At 38.2% G+C, this 18,873-nt stretch overlaps 1 protein-coding gene across 1 annotated transcript; it reads left to right on the top strand.

Moving 5' to 3' along the window:
* Positions 1 to 1,069: 1,069 nt before the first annotated feature.
* Positions 1,070 to 16,409, top strand: BNIP1 (BCL2 interacting protein 1). The gene is made up of 6 exons (XM_074212395.1): positions 1,070 to 1,187; positions 8,395 to 8,487; positions 10,593 to 10,684; positions 12,007 to 12,105; positions 12,542 to 12,660; positions 13,983 to 16,409. Exons 1-6 carry the CDS (start codon positions 1,104 to 1,106, stop codon positions 14,177 to 14,179), a joined length of 684 nt encoding a protein of 227 aa, XP_074068496.1. The 5' UTR covers positions 1,070 to 1,103; the 3' UTR covers positions 14,180 to 16,409.
* Positions 16,410 to 18,873: the final 2,464 nt, after the last annotated feature.

Below are 18,873 nucleotides of genomic sequence, written 5' to 3'. Positions count from 1 at the left end.
CTTCCATTGTTCCCTATTTCTCTCATTTCATCCCTAGATTGGATAAAAATGTAAATTTCTCAGCTTGGCATTTAAAACCCTCAGGAATCTCTCTCTCTCTCTCTCTCTCTCTCTCTCTCTCTCTCTCTCTCTCTCTCTCTCTCTTTTCTGCTTCTTACTTTTCCAGTCTACTTCATATTGCTCCACACACTCTATTTCGGTCAAACTGACCTGCTAGCTAGTGTTCCCTGTTCTAGGCGTCCCCCCACCCTTTCTGGCCCCTAAACTTCTCCCTCTCGGAATCCCGTCTTTCTCGGGTGTCACCTCCCACAAGAAGTCTTTGGTTCCCTCCCACTTCCTGCGTCGCTTTGGGTTACTTTGTATCCACCTACTTGGATACTTGTTAGCCCCTCGGCCCCCGCTGCAGAGTAAGCTCGGGAGGGGGGAGTTGTTTCACTTTTGTCTTTGCAGCCCCCCGAGTCCGGAGCGGCGCCAGGTAGCCACACAGCAGCCGCTACCTAAATGCTCGCTGACGTGGGCCGACGATCCACCTTGATGGACTCGCTCGTTCCATCAGTGCGACCAGCAGGGACAGTCTGGGGCTCCCGCGATGGAGAATGCCATCTGCATCCAGAGAAACAACTGTGGAGTTTGGACAGAGACCAAGGACTTCTACCTTTCATTTAGGGGGAAAAAACTGATACTTATTGACTGATCTTGCTATTATCTCTTATACTTCAAGTTTCTTCCTTAAGGATATGATTTCTCTCTCATCACACTCAATTTGGATCGATGCATACCATGGAAACAATGTAAAGATTGGCAAATTGCCTTCTGTGTGCGGTGGGGGGGGGAGTAAGATTAGGGGAAAAAATTGTAAAACTCAAAATAAATAAAATCTTTAATAAAAAAAAAATAAGTGGTTGTTGTTAAAGTGGACCGGTTCGAGTCGGTCGTGGAGCGGAGTGGCACCTGCGCCGCGGGCGCGAGCCTCACCTGAGGGAGGCCGCTCCGTGCCCCCGCGCCCCTGCCCGTAGATGGCGCTGCAGCAGCGTCGGGAGCACGCCCGAGCAGGGAGGCGCGGTCTGGTTTGGCCTCTACGGGGCCCGTAGCCCGTCCCCAAGATGGCGACTGCCCTGGATGTCCACGTCCGGATGTGTAACCAAGAGATTGTCATTTTCGACTTGGAGGTTAAAGCGTTCATCCAGGTAGCGGGGCCCCGCTCTGGCCACCTCGTCCTCGCGCTGCAGCCCCAACGGCCGCGGCCTCCCGGGCCCCGAGAGAGAGAGAACCGCGCCCTCCGCACCCCTCCCCCTCCCGGCCTGGGCTTCTCGCGCTGCCCCGCCCCCATGTCTCCCCCGTTTCTGTGGCTTCCTCGTGCTTTACCTCACCTCTATTTCCATTGGTCCCTCGTGCCCCCTTCCCCTTTCATTGGTCCATTTTCTCCTCCGTTGCCGTTAGTTTCAGCCCTTCCTTCGTTCCTATTGGTTGGTGGCGGCCCTCGCCCCCTTTTCATTGGTCCTCGCTCTCCTTTCCCTTTCCCCTCTAGTCCCATTAGCCTCTGGTGCCCTGGGCCCATCCGCCCGTCTGCCACCGCGGAGGCGCCTTGTTCTGCTTGGTCTCCCTGCGCTGGGCTTGGTGGGGTAGAGATGAGACTCGGGGTCCCGAGGGAGCCCCCCGCGCAGCCCTTGGGTTTACAGTTGACCCTCCCGTGCTCACTGGCGCGCCGGGGCTGGGACTCCTTCCCAAAGCCCGTGCTGTGCCCCGGCCTGGGTGCTGTGCACCGTGCCAGGCTCTAAAGACAGTCAGTCAGGCAATACGCATTTATTAGATGCCTACTGCATGCCAGACGAGCATAGTCTCCAGCTCCATTGGATGTGGATGGTATTTTCCATCACAAGTCTTTTGGAACGGTCTTTGCCGAGAAGAGCTGAGGCTATCCTAGTACTGATCTGTGGAGAGAGGAAGAAAAGCAAAGCACAAAAGCAGCCCCTACCCCACATACATACCGATTGGGGAAACACAATGTAAATAAATAGGAAATTATCAGATTCACTGAAGAAGACACTCTTTGGGGAAAGTCTCAGATGACTGGAGGAACCTCTGTACCTTGAAAGTAAGGGATGTCAAGGAGGACAGGCCAGGAGGAAGAGCATTCCAGATGTAGGAAACAGTGCCAAGGCATGGAGACAGAAAATCAGTATATTTTAGGACTAACTAGTAGTTTGATTATAGAATGCATCGAAGGGAGAGAACTGGAAAAGTAGGTGGGGGTCAGGTTGTGAAGAGTCTTATACCGGCGACAGTAAGGAGCCTCTGAACATTATTGCTAAATGGGGCCTGCAATTCAGGAAAATCATATTTTTTTCGATTGTATTTTCCCCCCTCAATTACACGTAAAGATAGTTTTCAGCATTTATTTTTGTACGATTTTGAGTTCCACATTTTTTTCCTTCCTTCCCCCTCCTCAAAGACAGCAGATAATCAGATATAGGTTTTACCTGTACAATCGTGTTAAACATATTTCCACATTGGTCATGTTGTGAAAGAATGAAAACAAAAGGGAAAAACCACTGGGAAGAAAAACAAAAAAAATAAAAATAGTGAAATCGTTTTGATCAGATTCTACAGTTGTTTCTTTGGATGTGAATGGTATTTTCCATCACAAGTCTTTTGGAATGGTCTTTGCTGAGAAGAGCTGAGGCTATCATAGTTGATCATCACAGTGTGGCTGTTACTATATAACTTTGTTACTATGTTCTGGTTTTGCTCTCTTCACCCAGCATCCTTCAAGTAAGTCTAGGAGAATCACTTTGGCAGCTGTTTGGGAGATAGATTGATAGCATAAGATATATGAGGCATTGAAACCCTGTTATATCATTGCAGTTTAAGTGAGAAGTGAGAGCTTGAACTAGGATATTGACTTAGTTGTTGTTTCCCTTCATTTTTTTTTAAATTTTGTTTATTTAAGGCAGTGGGGTTAAGTGATTTGCCCAAGATCACACAGCTAGGCAATTATTCATTGTCTGAGGGAGGATTTGAACTCAGGTCCTCCTGACTCCAGGGCCAGTACTCTATTCACTGTGTTATCTAGCTGTTCCCCCCCCCCCTTTATTCTTGAAAACATCAGGAAGATGCCTCTACTTGCAAGTAAATTGAATTTAAGTGAGGGAGGGCTGTGCAAAGTTGTCAGCCTCACTTTCTTCTCCAAAGTCATTTGGTTTCAGAGACAAGATATAAATCAGGAAGACTGGAAATGGCCCCTAGGATAGATTTATAGGAGAGGTATGAAGATAGAAGTAAGATTTGGCAACTGATTATATTTATGGAGTAAGGGAGAGGAAAGAATTCAGGAAGAAATTGAAGTAGGCAACCTGGGAGATTGGTGGTGTTTTCAACTATAATAGGAATACAAAATAAAATAATCACTGTGTTCCAAATCAACAAGCATTTATTGTCAGCTATGTGCCAGGCATCTTGCTAAAGCTAGGTATAAAAGGGGGAAAAAAAAAGTCTTTTTTTTTCTTTTTTTGGCAAGGCAATGGGTTAAGCAACTTGCCCAAGGCCACACAGCTAGGTAATTATTAAGTGTCTGAGGCCAGATTTGAACTCAGGTACTCCTGACTCCAGGGCTGGTGCTCTATCCACTGCACCACTTAGCCACCCCTGTGCCACCTAGCCTCCCCCCCCCCCCACAAAAAATTCTTGCTCTCATAAATTTACATCTGATGGGGGGAATAACAGGCAAATGACCATATTTAAACAAAATACATACAAGATAAATTGCAAATATTCTCAGCAGGAAGGCACAAAGATTGAGTAAGAATGATTAAATATTCTTTCTGAAGGTAGCACTTCAACTGAGAATTCATGAAAGCCAGGGGACAGAAATGAGGATGGAGGGAACTATAGGCCTGAGGGACAGCAAGTGAAAATGCTTGGAGTTAGAAGGTGGCTCAGTGGATAGAGCACTGGCTTTGGAGTCAGAAGGATAGGAGTTTGAATTTGGCCTCAGACATTTGACATTTACTGTATGACCTTGAGCAAGTCACTAAATCCAGGGCCATCTCCAGTTGTCCTGATACTTAACTGACCACTGGATTCAGATGACTCTGGAGGAGAGAGTGAGGCTGCTAACATAGCACAGCACCACCTAACTCAAATCCAGTTCACTTGCTTGTCATGGCATCAACTTCCAAGCTGGCATGATCATTTTCAAGAATGAAGAACAAGTCATCTTAATCTGAGGAAAGCAAAGAGGTCAATGGTCATTGTGGCAGAATATATGAAAAGGAGTAAGACTGTTTGACACCAGATAACCACCAGAGTTTATTGTGTGGAGAGTGGTTTGGTTAAACCACTTTAGGAAGATCAATTTGACTGCTGAGTAGAAGATGAACTGGAGTGAGAAGATACTTGATGCAAGGAGACTAACCTGAAAAACCAACTAGACAGAAGGTGATGAAAGCCCACACCAGGTTGGCAGAGTCAAAGGAGAGGAGTCAATAGGAAAGATGATGCAAAGGTAGAATAGATAGAATTTCAGAACAGATTAAATATCATTGATGAGAGTGAGTGGGAAATTGAGGGTGACACCTAGGTTTTAAACTTGAGTGCCTGAGATGATGGTACCCTTGACGGTTATTAAGAGGTTTGGAATCTGGGTAGGTTTGGAGAAAAGATAATGAGTTCAGTTTTTGCTATGTTAAGTTTAAGATGTCTAGAGCAACCAGTTTATCCAATAGGCAGTTGGAAATATAAGTCTGAAGGTTAGAAGAGAGGTTAGGACTAGATAAATTTGAGAATCATTAGCAGAGAGAGATAATAATTGAATCTATGGGAGCTGATGAATCACCAAGTGATATACTGTAGAGAAGAAAACTCAGGACAGAGCCCTGCAGCAAATCAGTTAGATGAACTAGATGAAGATCCAGCAAAGAAGACTGAGAAGGAAAGTTGACAGAAGAACCTAGAAAGAATGATGTTACCAAGATCTAGATAGTATCCAGGAGAAAGGGGTGATTGCTGTGTGACCTGCAGAAAGGTCAAAAAGGATGAGGCTTGAGAAAAAAATCATCAGCTCTGGCATTTAAGAGTTTATTGGTAACTTTGGAGCATTTAATGATGATATTGCAAGCCAGACTCTGGAGAATAGGGAAGAAAGGAAGAGGAAAGCACTTAGAGACACCAATTGTAGATTGTCTTCTCAAGGAGTTTAGCCACAAAAGGAAGAAGAGATAAGAGGATGATAGCTAGCAGAGATGGATGGATTAGGTGACAGGTTTTTTGAGAACAGGGGGATAGGAGTGTGTTTATAGACAGTATTCATATAGCCAGGATACAGGGAGAGATTGATGATAAATAAGAGAATAAGGATGATAAAGGGGACAATCTGCTGGAGAAGGTAGAATGAACTGAGATCACTTGAACATGTAGAGGGGTTTACTTTTCTTTATGTCCTTAGTGCTCCGTTTCTGGCACATAGTGATTATACAGTTCTTATTGACTGACTGATCAGTGCAGCACTAGAACTGCCTGCCTCTTGCTTTTGCTCTTTTTAGAACCTCTTCACTTTGCAGTGATACATGTCTTTGAATGTTGTCTTTTTATACCATTTCTTGCTTGCAGATCATCATGGTTAGGACTAGTTTACCTCAGTAGTTAGTGGATGGAACTTTGAATTCAGGAAGACCGGAGTTCAAATGTGGTCTCAGATACTTAATAACTGCATGACTTTTGTCAAATTGATTAAATTTTTATCTCCTCAGTTTCCTTATCTGTAAAATAAAGATAATAATAACACCTCCCAAGGTAATGGGAAAAATCACATGATTACCTTGCAGTGTCTGGCATATAGTAAACACTGCGTAAATGCTAATTATTATCATTTTTTTATTATTGTTTCTATTTTTATTTGTTATTATGCTCATCATTTATCTCTATGTTCTCTTTAGAGTCACCATCAATTTTAATTTTTTAGAAAAGGAAGCATTTTTAAATACAGTTGCAGTCTTTGTGTTTAAGTAAATTAGTGAGTTAAAAATAAGGAAACAATGCTTTTTTGTTATCATTGTTTTCCTGTAACCAATCTATACCAAAATTTTACTGTTCATAAACTTTAAATATGACTATTATTTTTTTATTAAAGATTTTATTTATTTTGAGTTTTACAATTTTCCCCCTAATCTTACTTCCCTCCCCCCCACCCCTCACAGAAGGCAGTTTGTCAGTCTTTACATTGTTTCCATGGTATACATTGATCCAAATTGAGTGTGATGAGAGAGAAATCATATCCTTAAGGAAAAACATAAAGTATAAGAGATAGCAAGATCAGACAATAAGATATCAGTTTTTTTCCCTAAATTTAAGGTAATAGTCCTTGGTCTTTGTTCAAATTCCGCAGTTGTTTCTCTGGATACAGATGGTATTCTCCATTGCAGAGAGCCCCAAATTGTCTCTGATTGTTGCACTGATGGAATGAATGAGGTTGATCATCACCCCCATGTGTTGCTGTTAGGGTGTACAGTGTTTTTCTGGTTCTGCTCATCTCACTCCATCAGTTCATGCAAATCCATCCAGTCTTTCCTGAATTCCCATCTCTCCTGATTTCTAATAGAACAATAGTGTTCTATGACATACATATACAACAGTTTGCTAAGCCATTACCTAATTGAAGGACATTTACTTGATTTCCAATTCTTTGCCACCACAAACAGGGCTGCTATGAATATTTTTGTGCAAGTGATGTTTTTACCCTTTTTCAATGACTATATTTTCTGAACCAAAAATCAGCATATATGGCTGAAGGTTTTTTTTTTTGTCATTTTTCTGAATGGGATAGGACTGAAGTCAGGACTGTGATTTAGAATCTCAAAAGTGTGATTGTCTTAGCTATATTTGGTAATACTTCTGACCATTTCTGTATTTATGCTAGAACAGTGAGTTTAGCCTTAATTTAGATAAAATTGTATTCTATCTTCAACAGTGTGGATTAGTTCAGTAAATTTCACTAATGGTTGTGGATTCTCAGAAATGCTGATGAATAACAAAAGTGCTTTAATTCTATAAGCCAAGCCAACTCCAGAAACTGTCAATTAAATTTGAAATACACCCTTGAAGCTTCTTTCAACATTACAATCATATTTGTTATAAGGGTTTTGGTTTCTTTCCCCCAGTTGTTGTTTGGTGGAGAGGGAGTGAAGTGAATGGGTTTGAGAGTGGGCTGAGATTTGCACTAGGATTGAAAAAAGAAAAAAGGAAAAGACCATTGACATAAAAGAAAACAAAAAGCAGGTCAACAACAAACAAGCCAGACAGATTTGAAAGTTTTATTTTGAAGTTAATATATATTTAAAGAAAAAACAAGCTATACATAATATTCACTGTTTCATATGTAAACTTTTTTCTACTTTGCATATATGGAAATGCTCATTTTATTTGGTATTGGTTAGATTCAGAATAAAATTTAAAAACTGCAATGCATTCTATAAATTTCATGAATTCAGATTTTGTATGCTCTCTTTAGTACTGTTTTAGGATTTTTATATTATGCCACTTACAGGAGTTACAATTTTCATTTTTGAAATTTTTTTGTGTTTTGTCTGGTTTATTGCATTTTGACCAGTTGCTTTCACTATACCATGAGGAAGGGCAGGAGGGAGTACTAGACTTGGGATTGAAAGCCATGGTTGAGTTCAAGCCCCAGCTGTGAAACTCATTAGCCTTGTCCCCTAGACAAGTCATTTTATTTCTCTGAGCCTTGAACTTCAGTTTCCTCATCTGAAAAAATAAGGACAATGAAAATGTATTACTTATCTTCAAGAGTTTTGAAGAAAATGCTCGTAAACTTGGAAGTACTTGTATTATTGTTGTTATATTAACGGGCTTGCATTTTAATAAAGGTTTGGGAATAATGAAGCTAGAGTAGTTTGGGTCTTCATATTCCTTTCCCTAAAATATTAAATTTTGAGAATAATTGACATGAAATTTTGAATTATCTTGCTTCAGATAGGAAAATAAATAAAGCTAGGTAAGCATTCAAGTTAGAAGTGTAGAATCACAAACATGTTTGGGATAAAGGAGACCTCAGAAGTCTGTCTGGCCAGCAGTCCTTTTACTTTTTGTTCTCAGAGTCTTTTATGCTCATAAAATTTATTGAGAATCATCTTCCCTAAAATGTTATGTGGGTTATACTTCCCTATACATGCCATAATTAAAAATTAAAACATCTTAGTATTATTATGAAAATAGTCCTGACCTCAAAGATCCCACCCCCCAAAAGTGCCTTGGGGACTTCTTTGAGTACCTGGGCCTCTGATGAAGACCAGCCTGCTCTTTTTCCAAATGATGAAACTGAAGAGATGCTTCATGTCATTGAATTGAGAAGAAAACACTCATATCTCTCCTGTTTTTTAGGATATCCGGGATTGCTCAGGACCCTTGAGCACACTCACAGAACTAAATGCTAAAGTCAAGGAGAAATTTCACCACTTACGGCTCAGAATACAGGTGAGCAGCTACTGAACTAGGGACCTGTTGATGTGTGGAAGGTGGCTCTTTTCTGGAGATCAGCTGGGATAGTGATGAAGGTTTAAAGGTTTAAAATGGTTAACCCCTTTAAATACTAGAAAAGCTTTGGTGATTTCAGTTCTATATTGACTTTCTATAAAAATAAGCAGCTATTTGAAGCCTAAAGCCAAGCTGGACACATCCATTCCTTCTATTTTGTGATGCTAGTTTTAGTCAGGATTAGTGTATAACCAAATAGAAGGCTTGTTCCTTGATGGTGAGCTTATCATATGTCAAATCAGATGTTTTACTTACTCCCTCTCTTCCTCCCAAAAGATAAGTGCTGCTAGAATTTTCCTGGCAACTGAGATTTTTGAAGTGGTTGGGAAAATGAAGAATTACCATGATGAGGACTTCCTTCCCTTGGATTACTATACTAAATGTTGATTTGTTTTATATATATGATGATCTATATGTACATGTGTTTCTGTCTCTCTTACTGGGCTGGAAGATTTGCCTTCACCTCCCTTTTCTTTCCAGAACCTACCTCTGAATTCTCTGAAACTCTTCCCATGTAAAAGTGATCCTGCTTGGCTTATGTATTTTATTGGCTTGGTGTAGCAGCAGCTTTTTAATCATAGAATTTAGACTTGAAGAGAGTTTGGAGATCATCCAGTACAAACCTATCATTTATCAAGTGACATCTGAGGTCCAGAAGCTTATATGACCAGCTTTGATTGATTTGTTATAAATCAAATGGCTTTTTATACCTTTCCTTCCAGTGTATTTTTCCTTCAGTTTTTAGGGTGAAGGCTCTCCTACTCCCAATAGCTTACCTTACCTTTTTCCTCTTTTCCCTGCCTTGTTTAGTGCTTGGCATTGTTTGAAGGAGAGCAGAAAAAAGTCAGTAGTTTAGAAGTAATCACTGAGCCAGTTCAATATCAACGTAGACATTGAAATATTTGGGAAATAGATCAAGGAAAATCCCACATCTCATAAAGAAACAAAGCAACAGAATAAAAACATCATATGGGCTATATGAATTCTGTTCCTCAGTCTTCTACCTCCTGAATAATCTTGGGCAAGTTACTTCCCCCTTCTAGGTCTCAGTTTCTTCATTTATAAAATAAGGAAATTGAACTAGATGAGAACTCTCATCTGGCACTATAAAATGGTACATAATAAACTACAACATTGACTTCCATAGTTACAGAGAACCTGACAGTTGTTTTTTCAAGTAAACAAAAGAAAGGCTTTTGGGTCATAAGAAATGAGTATAGACAAGGAAAGATATACCTTTCATTGAATTTTTTGATAGCATATATTGATGCAAAACTTTCTCCAGACTTGAGATTCCTAACTGGTTTTGTGGCATTCTTTTAGGGATAGGGATAGAAACTGGATCTATAATTTCAGGTACTTGAAGATAGGAAAACTTTGTATATTAATGTCAGTAGGAACCTTCTCTACAACTTATAGTTTTTTTTTTTGTTGTTTTTTGCAAGGCAATGGGGTTAAGTGATTTGCTCAGGGTCACACAGCTAGGTAATTATTAAATGTCTGAGACTGGATTTGAACTCAGGGCCTCCTGACTCCAGGACTGGTACTGTATTCACTACACCACCTAGCTGCCCCCTACAACTTATAGTCTTAAAGAGTTGTCGAGACTTCTCTAAGAAACTAAGTAGCTTTCTTAAGGATCTAGGATGCTAGAGGGATAAGCTAAAAGCTTGGAATTTGAATGCAGGTCTTTCTGATCATTATTAAACCATAGTGTCATTTCATTTTAATTCATTTTCATTTATATAGTGAATATATGTTGTACACCAACTTAGGAGGGAACTCTCAAGGAAACAGTGGTGAATTACAACTTCCAACTTTGGGGATAGCAACAAATAGTATAAAATTGTAAACTTTGTCATCAATTATCTTTTATGGTTTGTTGATTGTTATTTAGTAAGTACTTTATACATATCTGCTTTCTCTCATGGAACACCAGAGGTATTCAGTTAATTTTTGAATTCCACAAATGGAAAACATTCTATATGTTTTTAAAGAATGAATAGCTTTAAAATATTTTCACATACAATCATTTTCACCTAAAGGAACTTGAGCAGATGGCTAAAGAACAGGATAAAGAATCTGAGAAACAAGCCTTGCTTCAGGAAGTTGAGAATCACAAAAAGCAGATGCTCAGGTAGGTGAAATCATTACCTTCATCTGTGTCATCCATGCTGTGGATCAGAGGTTCTAGTGGATTAACTCATTGATCAGCTTTAACTATGTGCTGAGGCAGGCAGGTGGCACAGTGGATAGACACAGAAAGACCTGATTTCAAATTCTGTCTCAGTTACTTGCTGTTTGCCTCAATTTCCCCACCTGTAAAATGGAGGTAACAATAGAAATTCCCTCCCTTGGTTGTTCTGGGGCTCTAAAGAGATAATAATTGTAAAGCACTTAATACAGTACCTGATACATAGTAAACTATGTAAATGTTACTTCTTATGGTAGTTATTAGGTGATAATTTGATTGTGTTTGTGTATCACGTGAGTTTCTTCCATCCCTATATCATGATAGGAAATTTCTTCATTGTGCAAATGTAACTGGGTAAATTATAGAAGAATAAGGTGTCATGATGGAGAAGTTGCTTTGTTAGAATATGTATATTGAAACCACATTAATCTATGATGTTCTTTAGCCAATAACATTTATTTGTAAATACTTTTAAATACAAATTTTTTAATGTTATTTATTTTTCCAATTATATGTTAAGATAATTTTTCAACATTAATTTTTGAATTGTTTTCTCCCTCCTACCCTTCCCTCCCTCTACTTTAGGATAGTGAATAATCTGATATAGGTTAGAGATGTACAATCATGTTACACATATTTCCATATTAAAGATAAATTTTTGCAAAATTATAATGGTTAGTCCAGTTGGTTTGAGCATGCTGCTAAGGAGAACAGAGTTACAGGTTTGATTCTCAAATATTTCATGGTCAGAGACCATAACCTTAACTTAGGAAATTATTTTGCAGATTTAAATTAAATTCTTGGTCAATGAGAGAATGTGAATAAATCATGTCAAATGTCAAAATGTCACCTCATTCCCTGAAAAAATACCTTATGGCATCTGTCCTCTGACTTGAGCTTCCTTTTCTCTGAAAGGACATGACTAGACTCTGGGATCTCTCTGGCCCTTTCAGATTGTAAAACTTATGCTTCTGTTCTCTATTGATGATAGCATCCTGAAGCATGAAGTTTATCTTGAGGATTTTTTTCTCTTTTATCCATTTTTCATATTATATGGTACAAGAAGGGATCAGACCTTCAGGTGCTGTTTCTTTGATTTTCTCAGCAGTGATGCAGAGTGATCTCATATAGACAAGACTGAGAGTGGAATGAGGGCAGGGAGGCCAGCTGGCTTCAACCATTGTCTTGCCTGAATTGCCTCTATTTACCCAGAGACTTGGCAGCTCATTATCACTGAAAAATGCATATATCTTTATTGATTCCAGCAATCAGACTGCCTGGAGGAAAGCAAATCTTGCTTGTAAAATTGCAATTGACAATTTAGAAAAAGCAGAACTTCTTCAAGGAGGTGACATGAGGCAGAGGTAATAATCCTTTTTATCATCCTTTTATATATTACTTTTACCTGTATTGTTTTCATGGTTTAGATAAGAAGTAGCAAACTCACAAGGGTGCAAGCCTCTAAAAACTCTTTAGAGTGCTACCAAAACCAGATTAAGATGTAATTGTGAAGTATTTAATAAAATAAAAAAAAATACAATATAGATACTGTTACCTTGTGGTTTTCTAGGTTAATATGCTGCCCGCAGGGATCCTTCTATTTGGGTTTGACACCACAAGTTTAGACGATCTCTATTGTTATTCAGAGACATCATAAGTAAATGTTAGAGGACTGCTGGAAGAAAGTTTAGAAAAGGTGTAGTTCTTGTCTTCTTGGAGATCTCAGATATCAAATTGAATCTTCAGGAAACTAGTTTCTTGAAACAATGATATTATTCACACTCCTCTTTACTTTTTTAGGAAAACTACTAAGGAGACCCTGGCACAGACTTCCAGCAATATCACAGAAAGCTTGATGGGCATCAGCAGAATGATGTCCCAGCAGGTTCGCCAGAGTGAAGAAGCAATGCAAATTTTAGGTAAGACCAGAGCAAGGGTCAGGAGACTCATTCCTTCTTAGGAGCTCAATTGTTTAAGATTGTTATTGCTTTGAAGCTCTTAATACATTTTCATCTAATTTCTCATGATGTCAGTGGTTCGTAAAGTTACATTGTGTTTTTTAATAGATTTTTCATCTTGGGGAGTTTTTATAATGATGAAAGAAGTCATAGTTGTTATAAACTCCTGACTAAGCCATTGGGGCTTCTGCTTTGAATTTCGCTAGGAAATTCTTTTGAAGTAAAAAAAATCAGAAACTCTAGAAAGGATTATTAAAGATCATTTAGTTGATTTTCACATAGCATAGCAACAGATTTTTCACTCCTAGGAAATTTATAAAAGGGAAGTCTTTTCATTTACTCTTTTAGGTTCTGTTTTACCCCAGTACATCATTTCAATAGGCAGATTTGTAGTTTGTCTCCAGAGTCACTCTCTGAGATTATAAATCCTGTACCAGCCAGGGTCATTCTCAATGTGATCTCTCTATCAAATACCTTAATAGAGCACTTGTAGAAAAATACAGAGTAAATAAAAGCCATGAGCTTTGCCTTCAAGATTTATGATCTAGGGGCGGTTAGGTGGTACAGTGGATAAAACACCAGCCCTGGAGTCAGGAGTACCTGGGTTCAAATCCAGTCTCAGACACTTAATAATTACCTAGCTGTGTGGCCTTGGGCAAGCCACTTAACCCCATCTGCCTTGCAAAAACCTAAATAAACAAAAAAAAAAGATTTATGATCTAATGAGTAAGAAAGGACAAACACAAATGGAAGTAAATTTAGCATAAATAGATCCTAATCGGAATAGTGCATGGAGGTAGCACAGACAAAGATTATCTTTAGGATCCATACTCTGGCACAGAGTGGTTCCACATGTAGCCTATAACCCTTTGGATCTGACCCCCCCAAAAGCAAAGGTATTGACATTCCTACCAGCGAGGTACAGCCTGCCCATTCATGGCTGCCTTAGCTATGCTTGACCATCAGAAAGGGAATCACACTATTTTCTACTCTTACAGTCTAGTGATTGAATCTTGAATCTTGACTTCTTGAAGGAATTACCATGTGACTCAAGTCATTTAAAGTTCATTTAAAGTAAAAGCCATTAATGAGCTGTCAGGTATGAGGGGGAAAATGCCAGGTTATGTATGGTCTTATTCCTGGCTCGTCTGAGTCTCAGTTCCAGCCCTGCAGGCAGGTGCTCCAATGCAGTGTTGCTTTCTGCAGCCTTGCCAGGAACACCTGAGAGAGCTTCCTTCATTTTCATGATGTTCACTGAGCACAGCCTCCTACTTTTCTTTCAGCAAATTCTTCTCGAACTATCCTGGATGCAAATGAAGAATTTAAGTCTATGTCAGGAACTATCCAGTTGGGACGGAAGCTCATTACCAAATACAACCGCAGAGAACTGACAGACAAGCTGCTTATTTTTCTTGCTCTTGCTCTCTTTTTGGCTACTGTACTTTATATCCTAAAAAAGAGGCTTTTTCCATTTTTGTAAGATTTATAAAACCATCTTTTCTTTTCATAACCAGTTTTAAATTCTCTATTCCTCTGAGTTCATCTAGCTCAAACTACAAGGATATCAGGTTTGTTTATTCAAATTTTTCATTGTCTAAAATGGAAACACCCTGAGTTTTACCAGCATTCTTTCATAAAGGATGGAGAGAAGATTGAAAGAAAATGTTGACTTGTGAAACTTAGAAAGATTTTGAAATTCTAAGATCCCAACCCCATGGTCTGCTGTGAATAAGCAGTTTGGGTACCCAGTATATATTCTAGGATTGCCTTTATGTATTTACAGACCTACCTACTTTCTTCCCTTCCTCCCTCCCACCTAGAATGCCTCAAGCTCTAGATAGGAGAGAGCTAAAAGAAAGAAAGATGAGATGGGAAGAAAGGCCACAGATTATTATCCATTATTATTTAGTAAATTTGATAGTATTATTAGAATAAAATTAATCTTATTGTATTAAATGTCATCATAGGACTTTTAACTATATGTCTTTATGATGAAATTTTTCTAAGTTTGCTTCATGAACTTTTAGAAGGATTCCTTCTTATAGTTGCCATGATGAGTGTTATATCAGACTTGGCTAGACCAGGGATATGAAAAACAGATTAATTGTCTATACCACTTTATAAACTCATCATCTGAAAGCTCCAAAGCAAGAAGAACATGATGGGACTAGAAAGTCCCAGAATATTCAAATCCTAACCTACTCCTAAATTCCCTAAAGAGCTAGTTGAGTGGGAGTTGGAAGAAAACAGGTCTGAAGGTGACAAAGCCTTTTTGTCTTACAAATCTGTCAGGCCTTTCAATACCCAGCTCTCAGTACCAGCCTCAGGCTCAGGAGAGAGGCTGAATTGAGCCTTCACACATCTCCCCCCCCCCCCCCCACTGCCATCTCTAGGGCTGCCTGGCACCTGCAGCATCTCAAAGTAAAAATAGCCAAGGGGGCTCAAGAGCAGACTAGGCCAAGGCAGCAAAAGCACTGTGAAGGAAATAAATTAGAGCACAGTTTCAACATTAGTAGTTACAAGTTTGAAGAAGTCTGGATAAAGCACCGGTCCTGGAGTCAGGAGTACCTGGGTTCAAATCTGGTCTCAGACACTTAATAATTACCTAGTTGTGTGGCCTTGGCAAGCCACTTAACCCCATTTGCCTTGCAAAGAAAAAAGACCCTAAAAAAAAAAGAAGTCTGGAAAACTGGTGTTTCTGGAAACCTGGGCAAAAACTGTGAAATGTTCTATAAATTATCATTAGATCCAGTTTTCAAACCACATATAGCTTCTATGGTAAAGTCTGTAAAATCATTATTGATAAAATTGGCTTCTGGTGCCATAAACCACTTAGAATCTATAATGTCTCAGTCAATTATACATTATTCATTATGTTCTAGTGAGAGAACTGTTTCTAGTTAATATATGTATGTGTGTGCATATGCATACATACACGCACACACACACACACACACACATACACACTCACACACTTCATTCACAGACTACATTGTATACCTAATAGCCTTGCTGTTTAAGCTAGCAGAAGTGACTGAACTCAGGAACAGGATCCCTAAGTGGTGGTCAGTAGGAAAAAGTTATCCTTCTAAATCTTACAAAAATGGCGAAAAGGTATATGTATAAACCTACCTGATAGAATATGTATATATGTATGTATACTTGTTTTTGTATACATATATGTAAATGACATAAAGGCATGATTGATTTGTACATAATAATTTTTTGAATGAGTGAATAACACATAATCATCAGTCCCCCACGATATGTATATATATAACATGTATTATATTTTCAGATATATTCTCCACTAAAATCCTGTCGTCTCATGGCATGGAGTAGCCTGTTCCAAGGCAGGGAAAGACAAACTTTCCTAATGTGGGTCTGGCCTCTCTAAATAGAGAGATACATTGCTAGGAAGTTGACCAACAGGTAGTGAATTTTCCTTTCCAGCACAGCAGCTCCTTAAGATTTTCTAAAATTTAGAGGTCTTGTGATATATCTGTATTGCTGAAGAACCTCTGCCCATATTGATGATGTCCCAGATTCCTTGGAGAAATAATAAGCTTTTTGAGCCTTACTTTCTTCATTTGTAAAATGAGGATAATTACATTTTTATTTTTTACCTCACCACAGGACTACAGGGTAGCTATAAGAAATACCTTCAAGTCCTATGAGAACACTTATTCTTGAAGTAATTTTATATATATATATATATATATATATATATATATATATATATATATATATATGTTTATATATGTATTTATATATGTATATACATGCATAGTTTTGATTTTGCTTTTCTTGTTTTCAAAATGAGAGGAAGTGAGGAGAGAAAATAAGTGCTTGTTAATTGAACTGAAATAAAAGTTTTAAAATAATGTTTACCTATATAGGAATATGCACACATAATTTACACATGATACACACATAATTTAAGCATAGAATTAAAGTATAGATGGAGAATTCTCAGCCTCACTCACTTCATAAATGTAGCAGAAAGATATCAAATAAGGACTTGTTCCCTACTTATCTCTTAATATCCTAGAAATCTAGAAATGTTTATGTTTCACATTTCCTATTATTATTTTTTTATGTTAGACAAAATTACATTTAGTTTCTTTGGGGACCAGAACCAAATCCAGCAAAAATTCAATAAATAGGATGTTATCATAATTTACCATTTGCCACTGATATTACCATAACTTATGATTTGCCCATAGGGTGGGTTGGGGTACCAAATTTAAAGTCAGTTTTCTGATTCTGGAACGTGCTAGCCCAACTCCTTACAGATCCAGGAGAGGGCAGTGTTTCACACCCACATACTCCAAAAGACCATGTAAAGTGAGATAAAACTACAATCAAGTCTAAGAAATGGAAGGTGTTTAGTGATCAACTAATCCAACCTCTTCCTTTTCTAGATGATATTGTCTAAAGGTTAATATTTAATGGAATATTAATATGCTATTAGAAATGATGTCTATGATGAATATAGAGAAGTATGAAAAGACTTAGATGAACTGATGCAAAGTACAGAAAGGAGAGCCAATAAAACAAAACTACACAGTGATCATTACAGCAATGGAAATGGAAACATAACCACAAGACCATTAAAAATGAATGTTGGGCAGCTAGGTGGTGCAGAGGATAGAGCACTGGCCCTGGAGTCAGGAGTACCTGGGTTCAAATCCAGCCTCAGACAATTAGCTAGCTGTGTAGCCTTGGGCAAGCCACTTAACCCCATTGCCTTGCAAAAAAAAAAATGAACATTGAAAAAGTACAACAGCAAACTTAACTCAAAGAAGAGATATAAAAAGATACCTCCACTTCATTTAAGGGTAGAGGATAGTTCCAGATGTGGAATGTTACATATGATGTTATTTTTTAATGTATTTATCAGTTTTGCTGAATTTTTCCCTTCATATTTTTAAAAAATTCTTTATTATAAAGGTTATAAGTGGCAATCAGAAGGGATTATGAAAGAAAATTTAAGTAATATAAAAACAAAAGATATCCAATAAAAATCTACTTAAAAAAAACTCATACCACTTAACCCCATTGCCTTGCAAAAACTAAAAAAACCCAAAAAACTCATGGACTGTCTCCATAAACTTGGAAAAATGTCTTGTGCATCAAAGGTATGCTTTCTATCTGATGTGTCAGAAGTATGGTTTCATGAGAAGTGAACAATGTTTCAACATGTGGTTTACTCAGTGCCAAATTATATAAAATAATTGGCTACATGGTAATATATAACGTATTAAAAGTTTCTGGGCGGCTAGGTGGTGTAGTGGATAAAGCACTGGCCTGGGAGTCAGGAGTACCTGGGTTCAAATCCGGTTTCAGACATTTAATAATTACCTAGCTGTGTGGCCTTGGGCAAGCCACTTAACCCCATTTGCCTTGCAAAAACCTAAAAAAAAAAGTTTTTTAAAGGTGTTAAGATATTGTGAGCATTCAGTTTTATGTATATTTATGAATGTACTCTGCTCTGGTTTCATCCTTGGAGGAAATTATTTTAAAAATGATTTTGCCTTTGATAATTGAACCATGCAATGCAATCATATAACTTATTAAACACTCAAAGAATTAAATGTCTGGAGTGTATCCCAGAGTTTTGCATTGAATTTTTCTATTTCCAGCACTATTTATTACTTGTGTGATCTAAATCAAACCATTTAATCTCTTGGGGCCTCAATTTCCTCATTTATAAAAGGTATAGTTTGGATTAGATAATCTCTAAAATCATTTCCAGCTTTATAATCCTAAATCATTTGGAACAATTAAGTACTAAGAGTACTTTCAAGTTTCTAAAAAGAAAGGTTTTTTAATATCCTGAAAGTCATTCTTTTCCACCATTATTAACATGTGTCTTAATTGGGAGCTGCTACTAGTTGTAAGTCCTTAGTTTCCTTGCCAAAAGAAAAGGACCCCAGATTTCAGATCTTAAAGCTCTGGGTTCAAAACCTAGGCCTGTCTCTTACTCCTTATGTCATCTTTTGCAAATTAATTTTTCTCAGCCTTGATTTTCTCATCTTTATAGTATGAAGAGATTGAACTGGAAAACTCCTAAGGCAAGTATCATATCTTCTTGGTGTGATGAGCACAGTTCAGGGTAGAATCTCCTGCCTTACCTTTGACAAAATATATACACATAATTCCTATTTTCAC

Source organism: Macrotis lagotis, chromosome 1 (assembly GCF_037893015.1).
Source record: "Macrotis lagotis isolate mMagLag1 chromosome 1, bilby.v1.9.chrom.fasta, whole genome shotgun sequence".
NCBI lineage: Eukaryota > Metazoa > Chordata > Mammalia > Peramelemorphia > Peramelidae > Macrotis > Macrotis lagotis.
This window is presented reverse-complemented; position numbering and strand designations above follow the sequence as displayed.

Excerpts from the sequence above, each read along its gene's own strand:
- BNIP1 (XM_074212395.1), top strand. The coding sequence starts at position 1,104 with ATGGCGACTGCCCTGGATGTCCACGTCCGGATGTGTAACCAAGAGATT. Across the intron at positions 1,188-8,394 it reads AGGTTAAAGCGTTCATCCAG|GATATCCGGGATTGCTCAGG; the intron begins GTAGCGGGGCCC and ends CCTGTTTTTTAG. Across the intron at positions 8,488-10,592 it reads ACTTACGGCTCAGAATACAG|GAACTTGAGCAGATGGCTAA; the intron begins GTGAGCAGCTAC and ends TTTCACCTAAAG.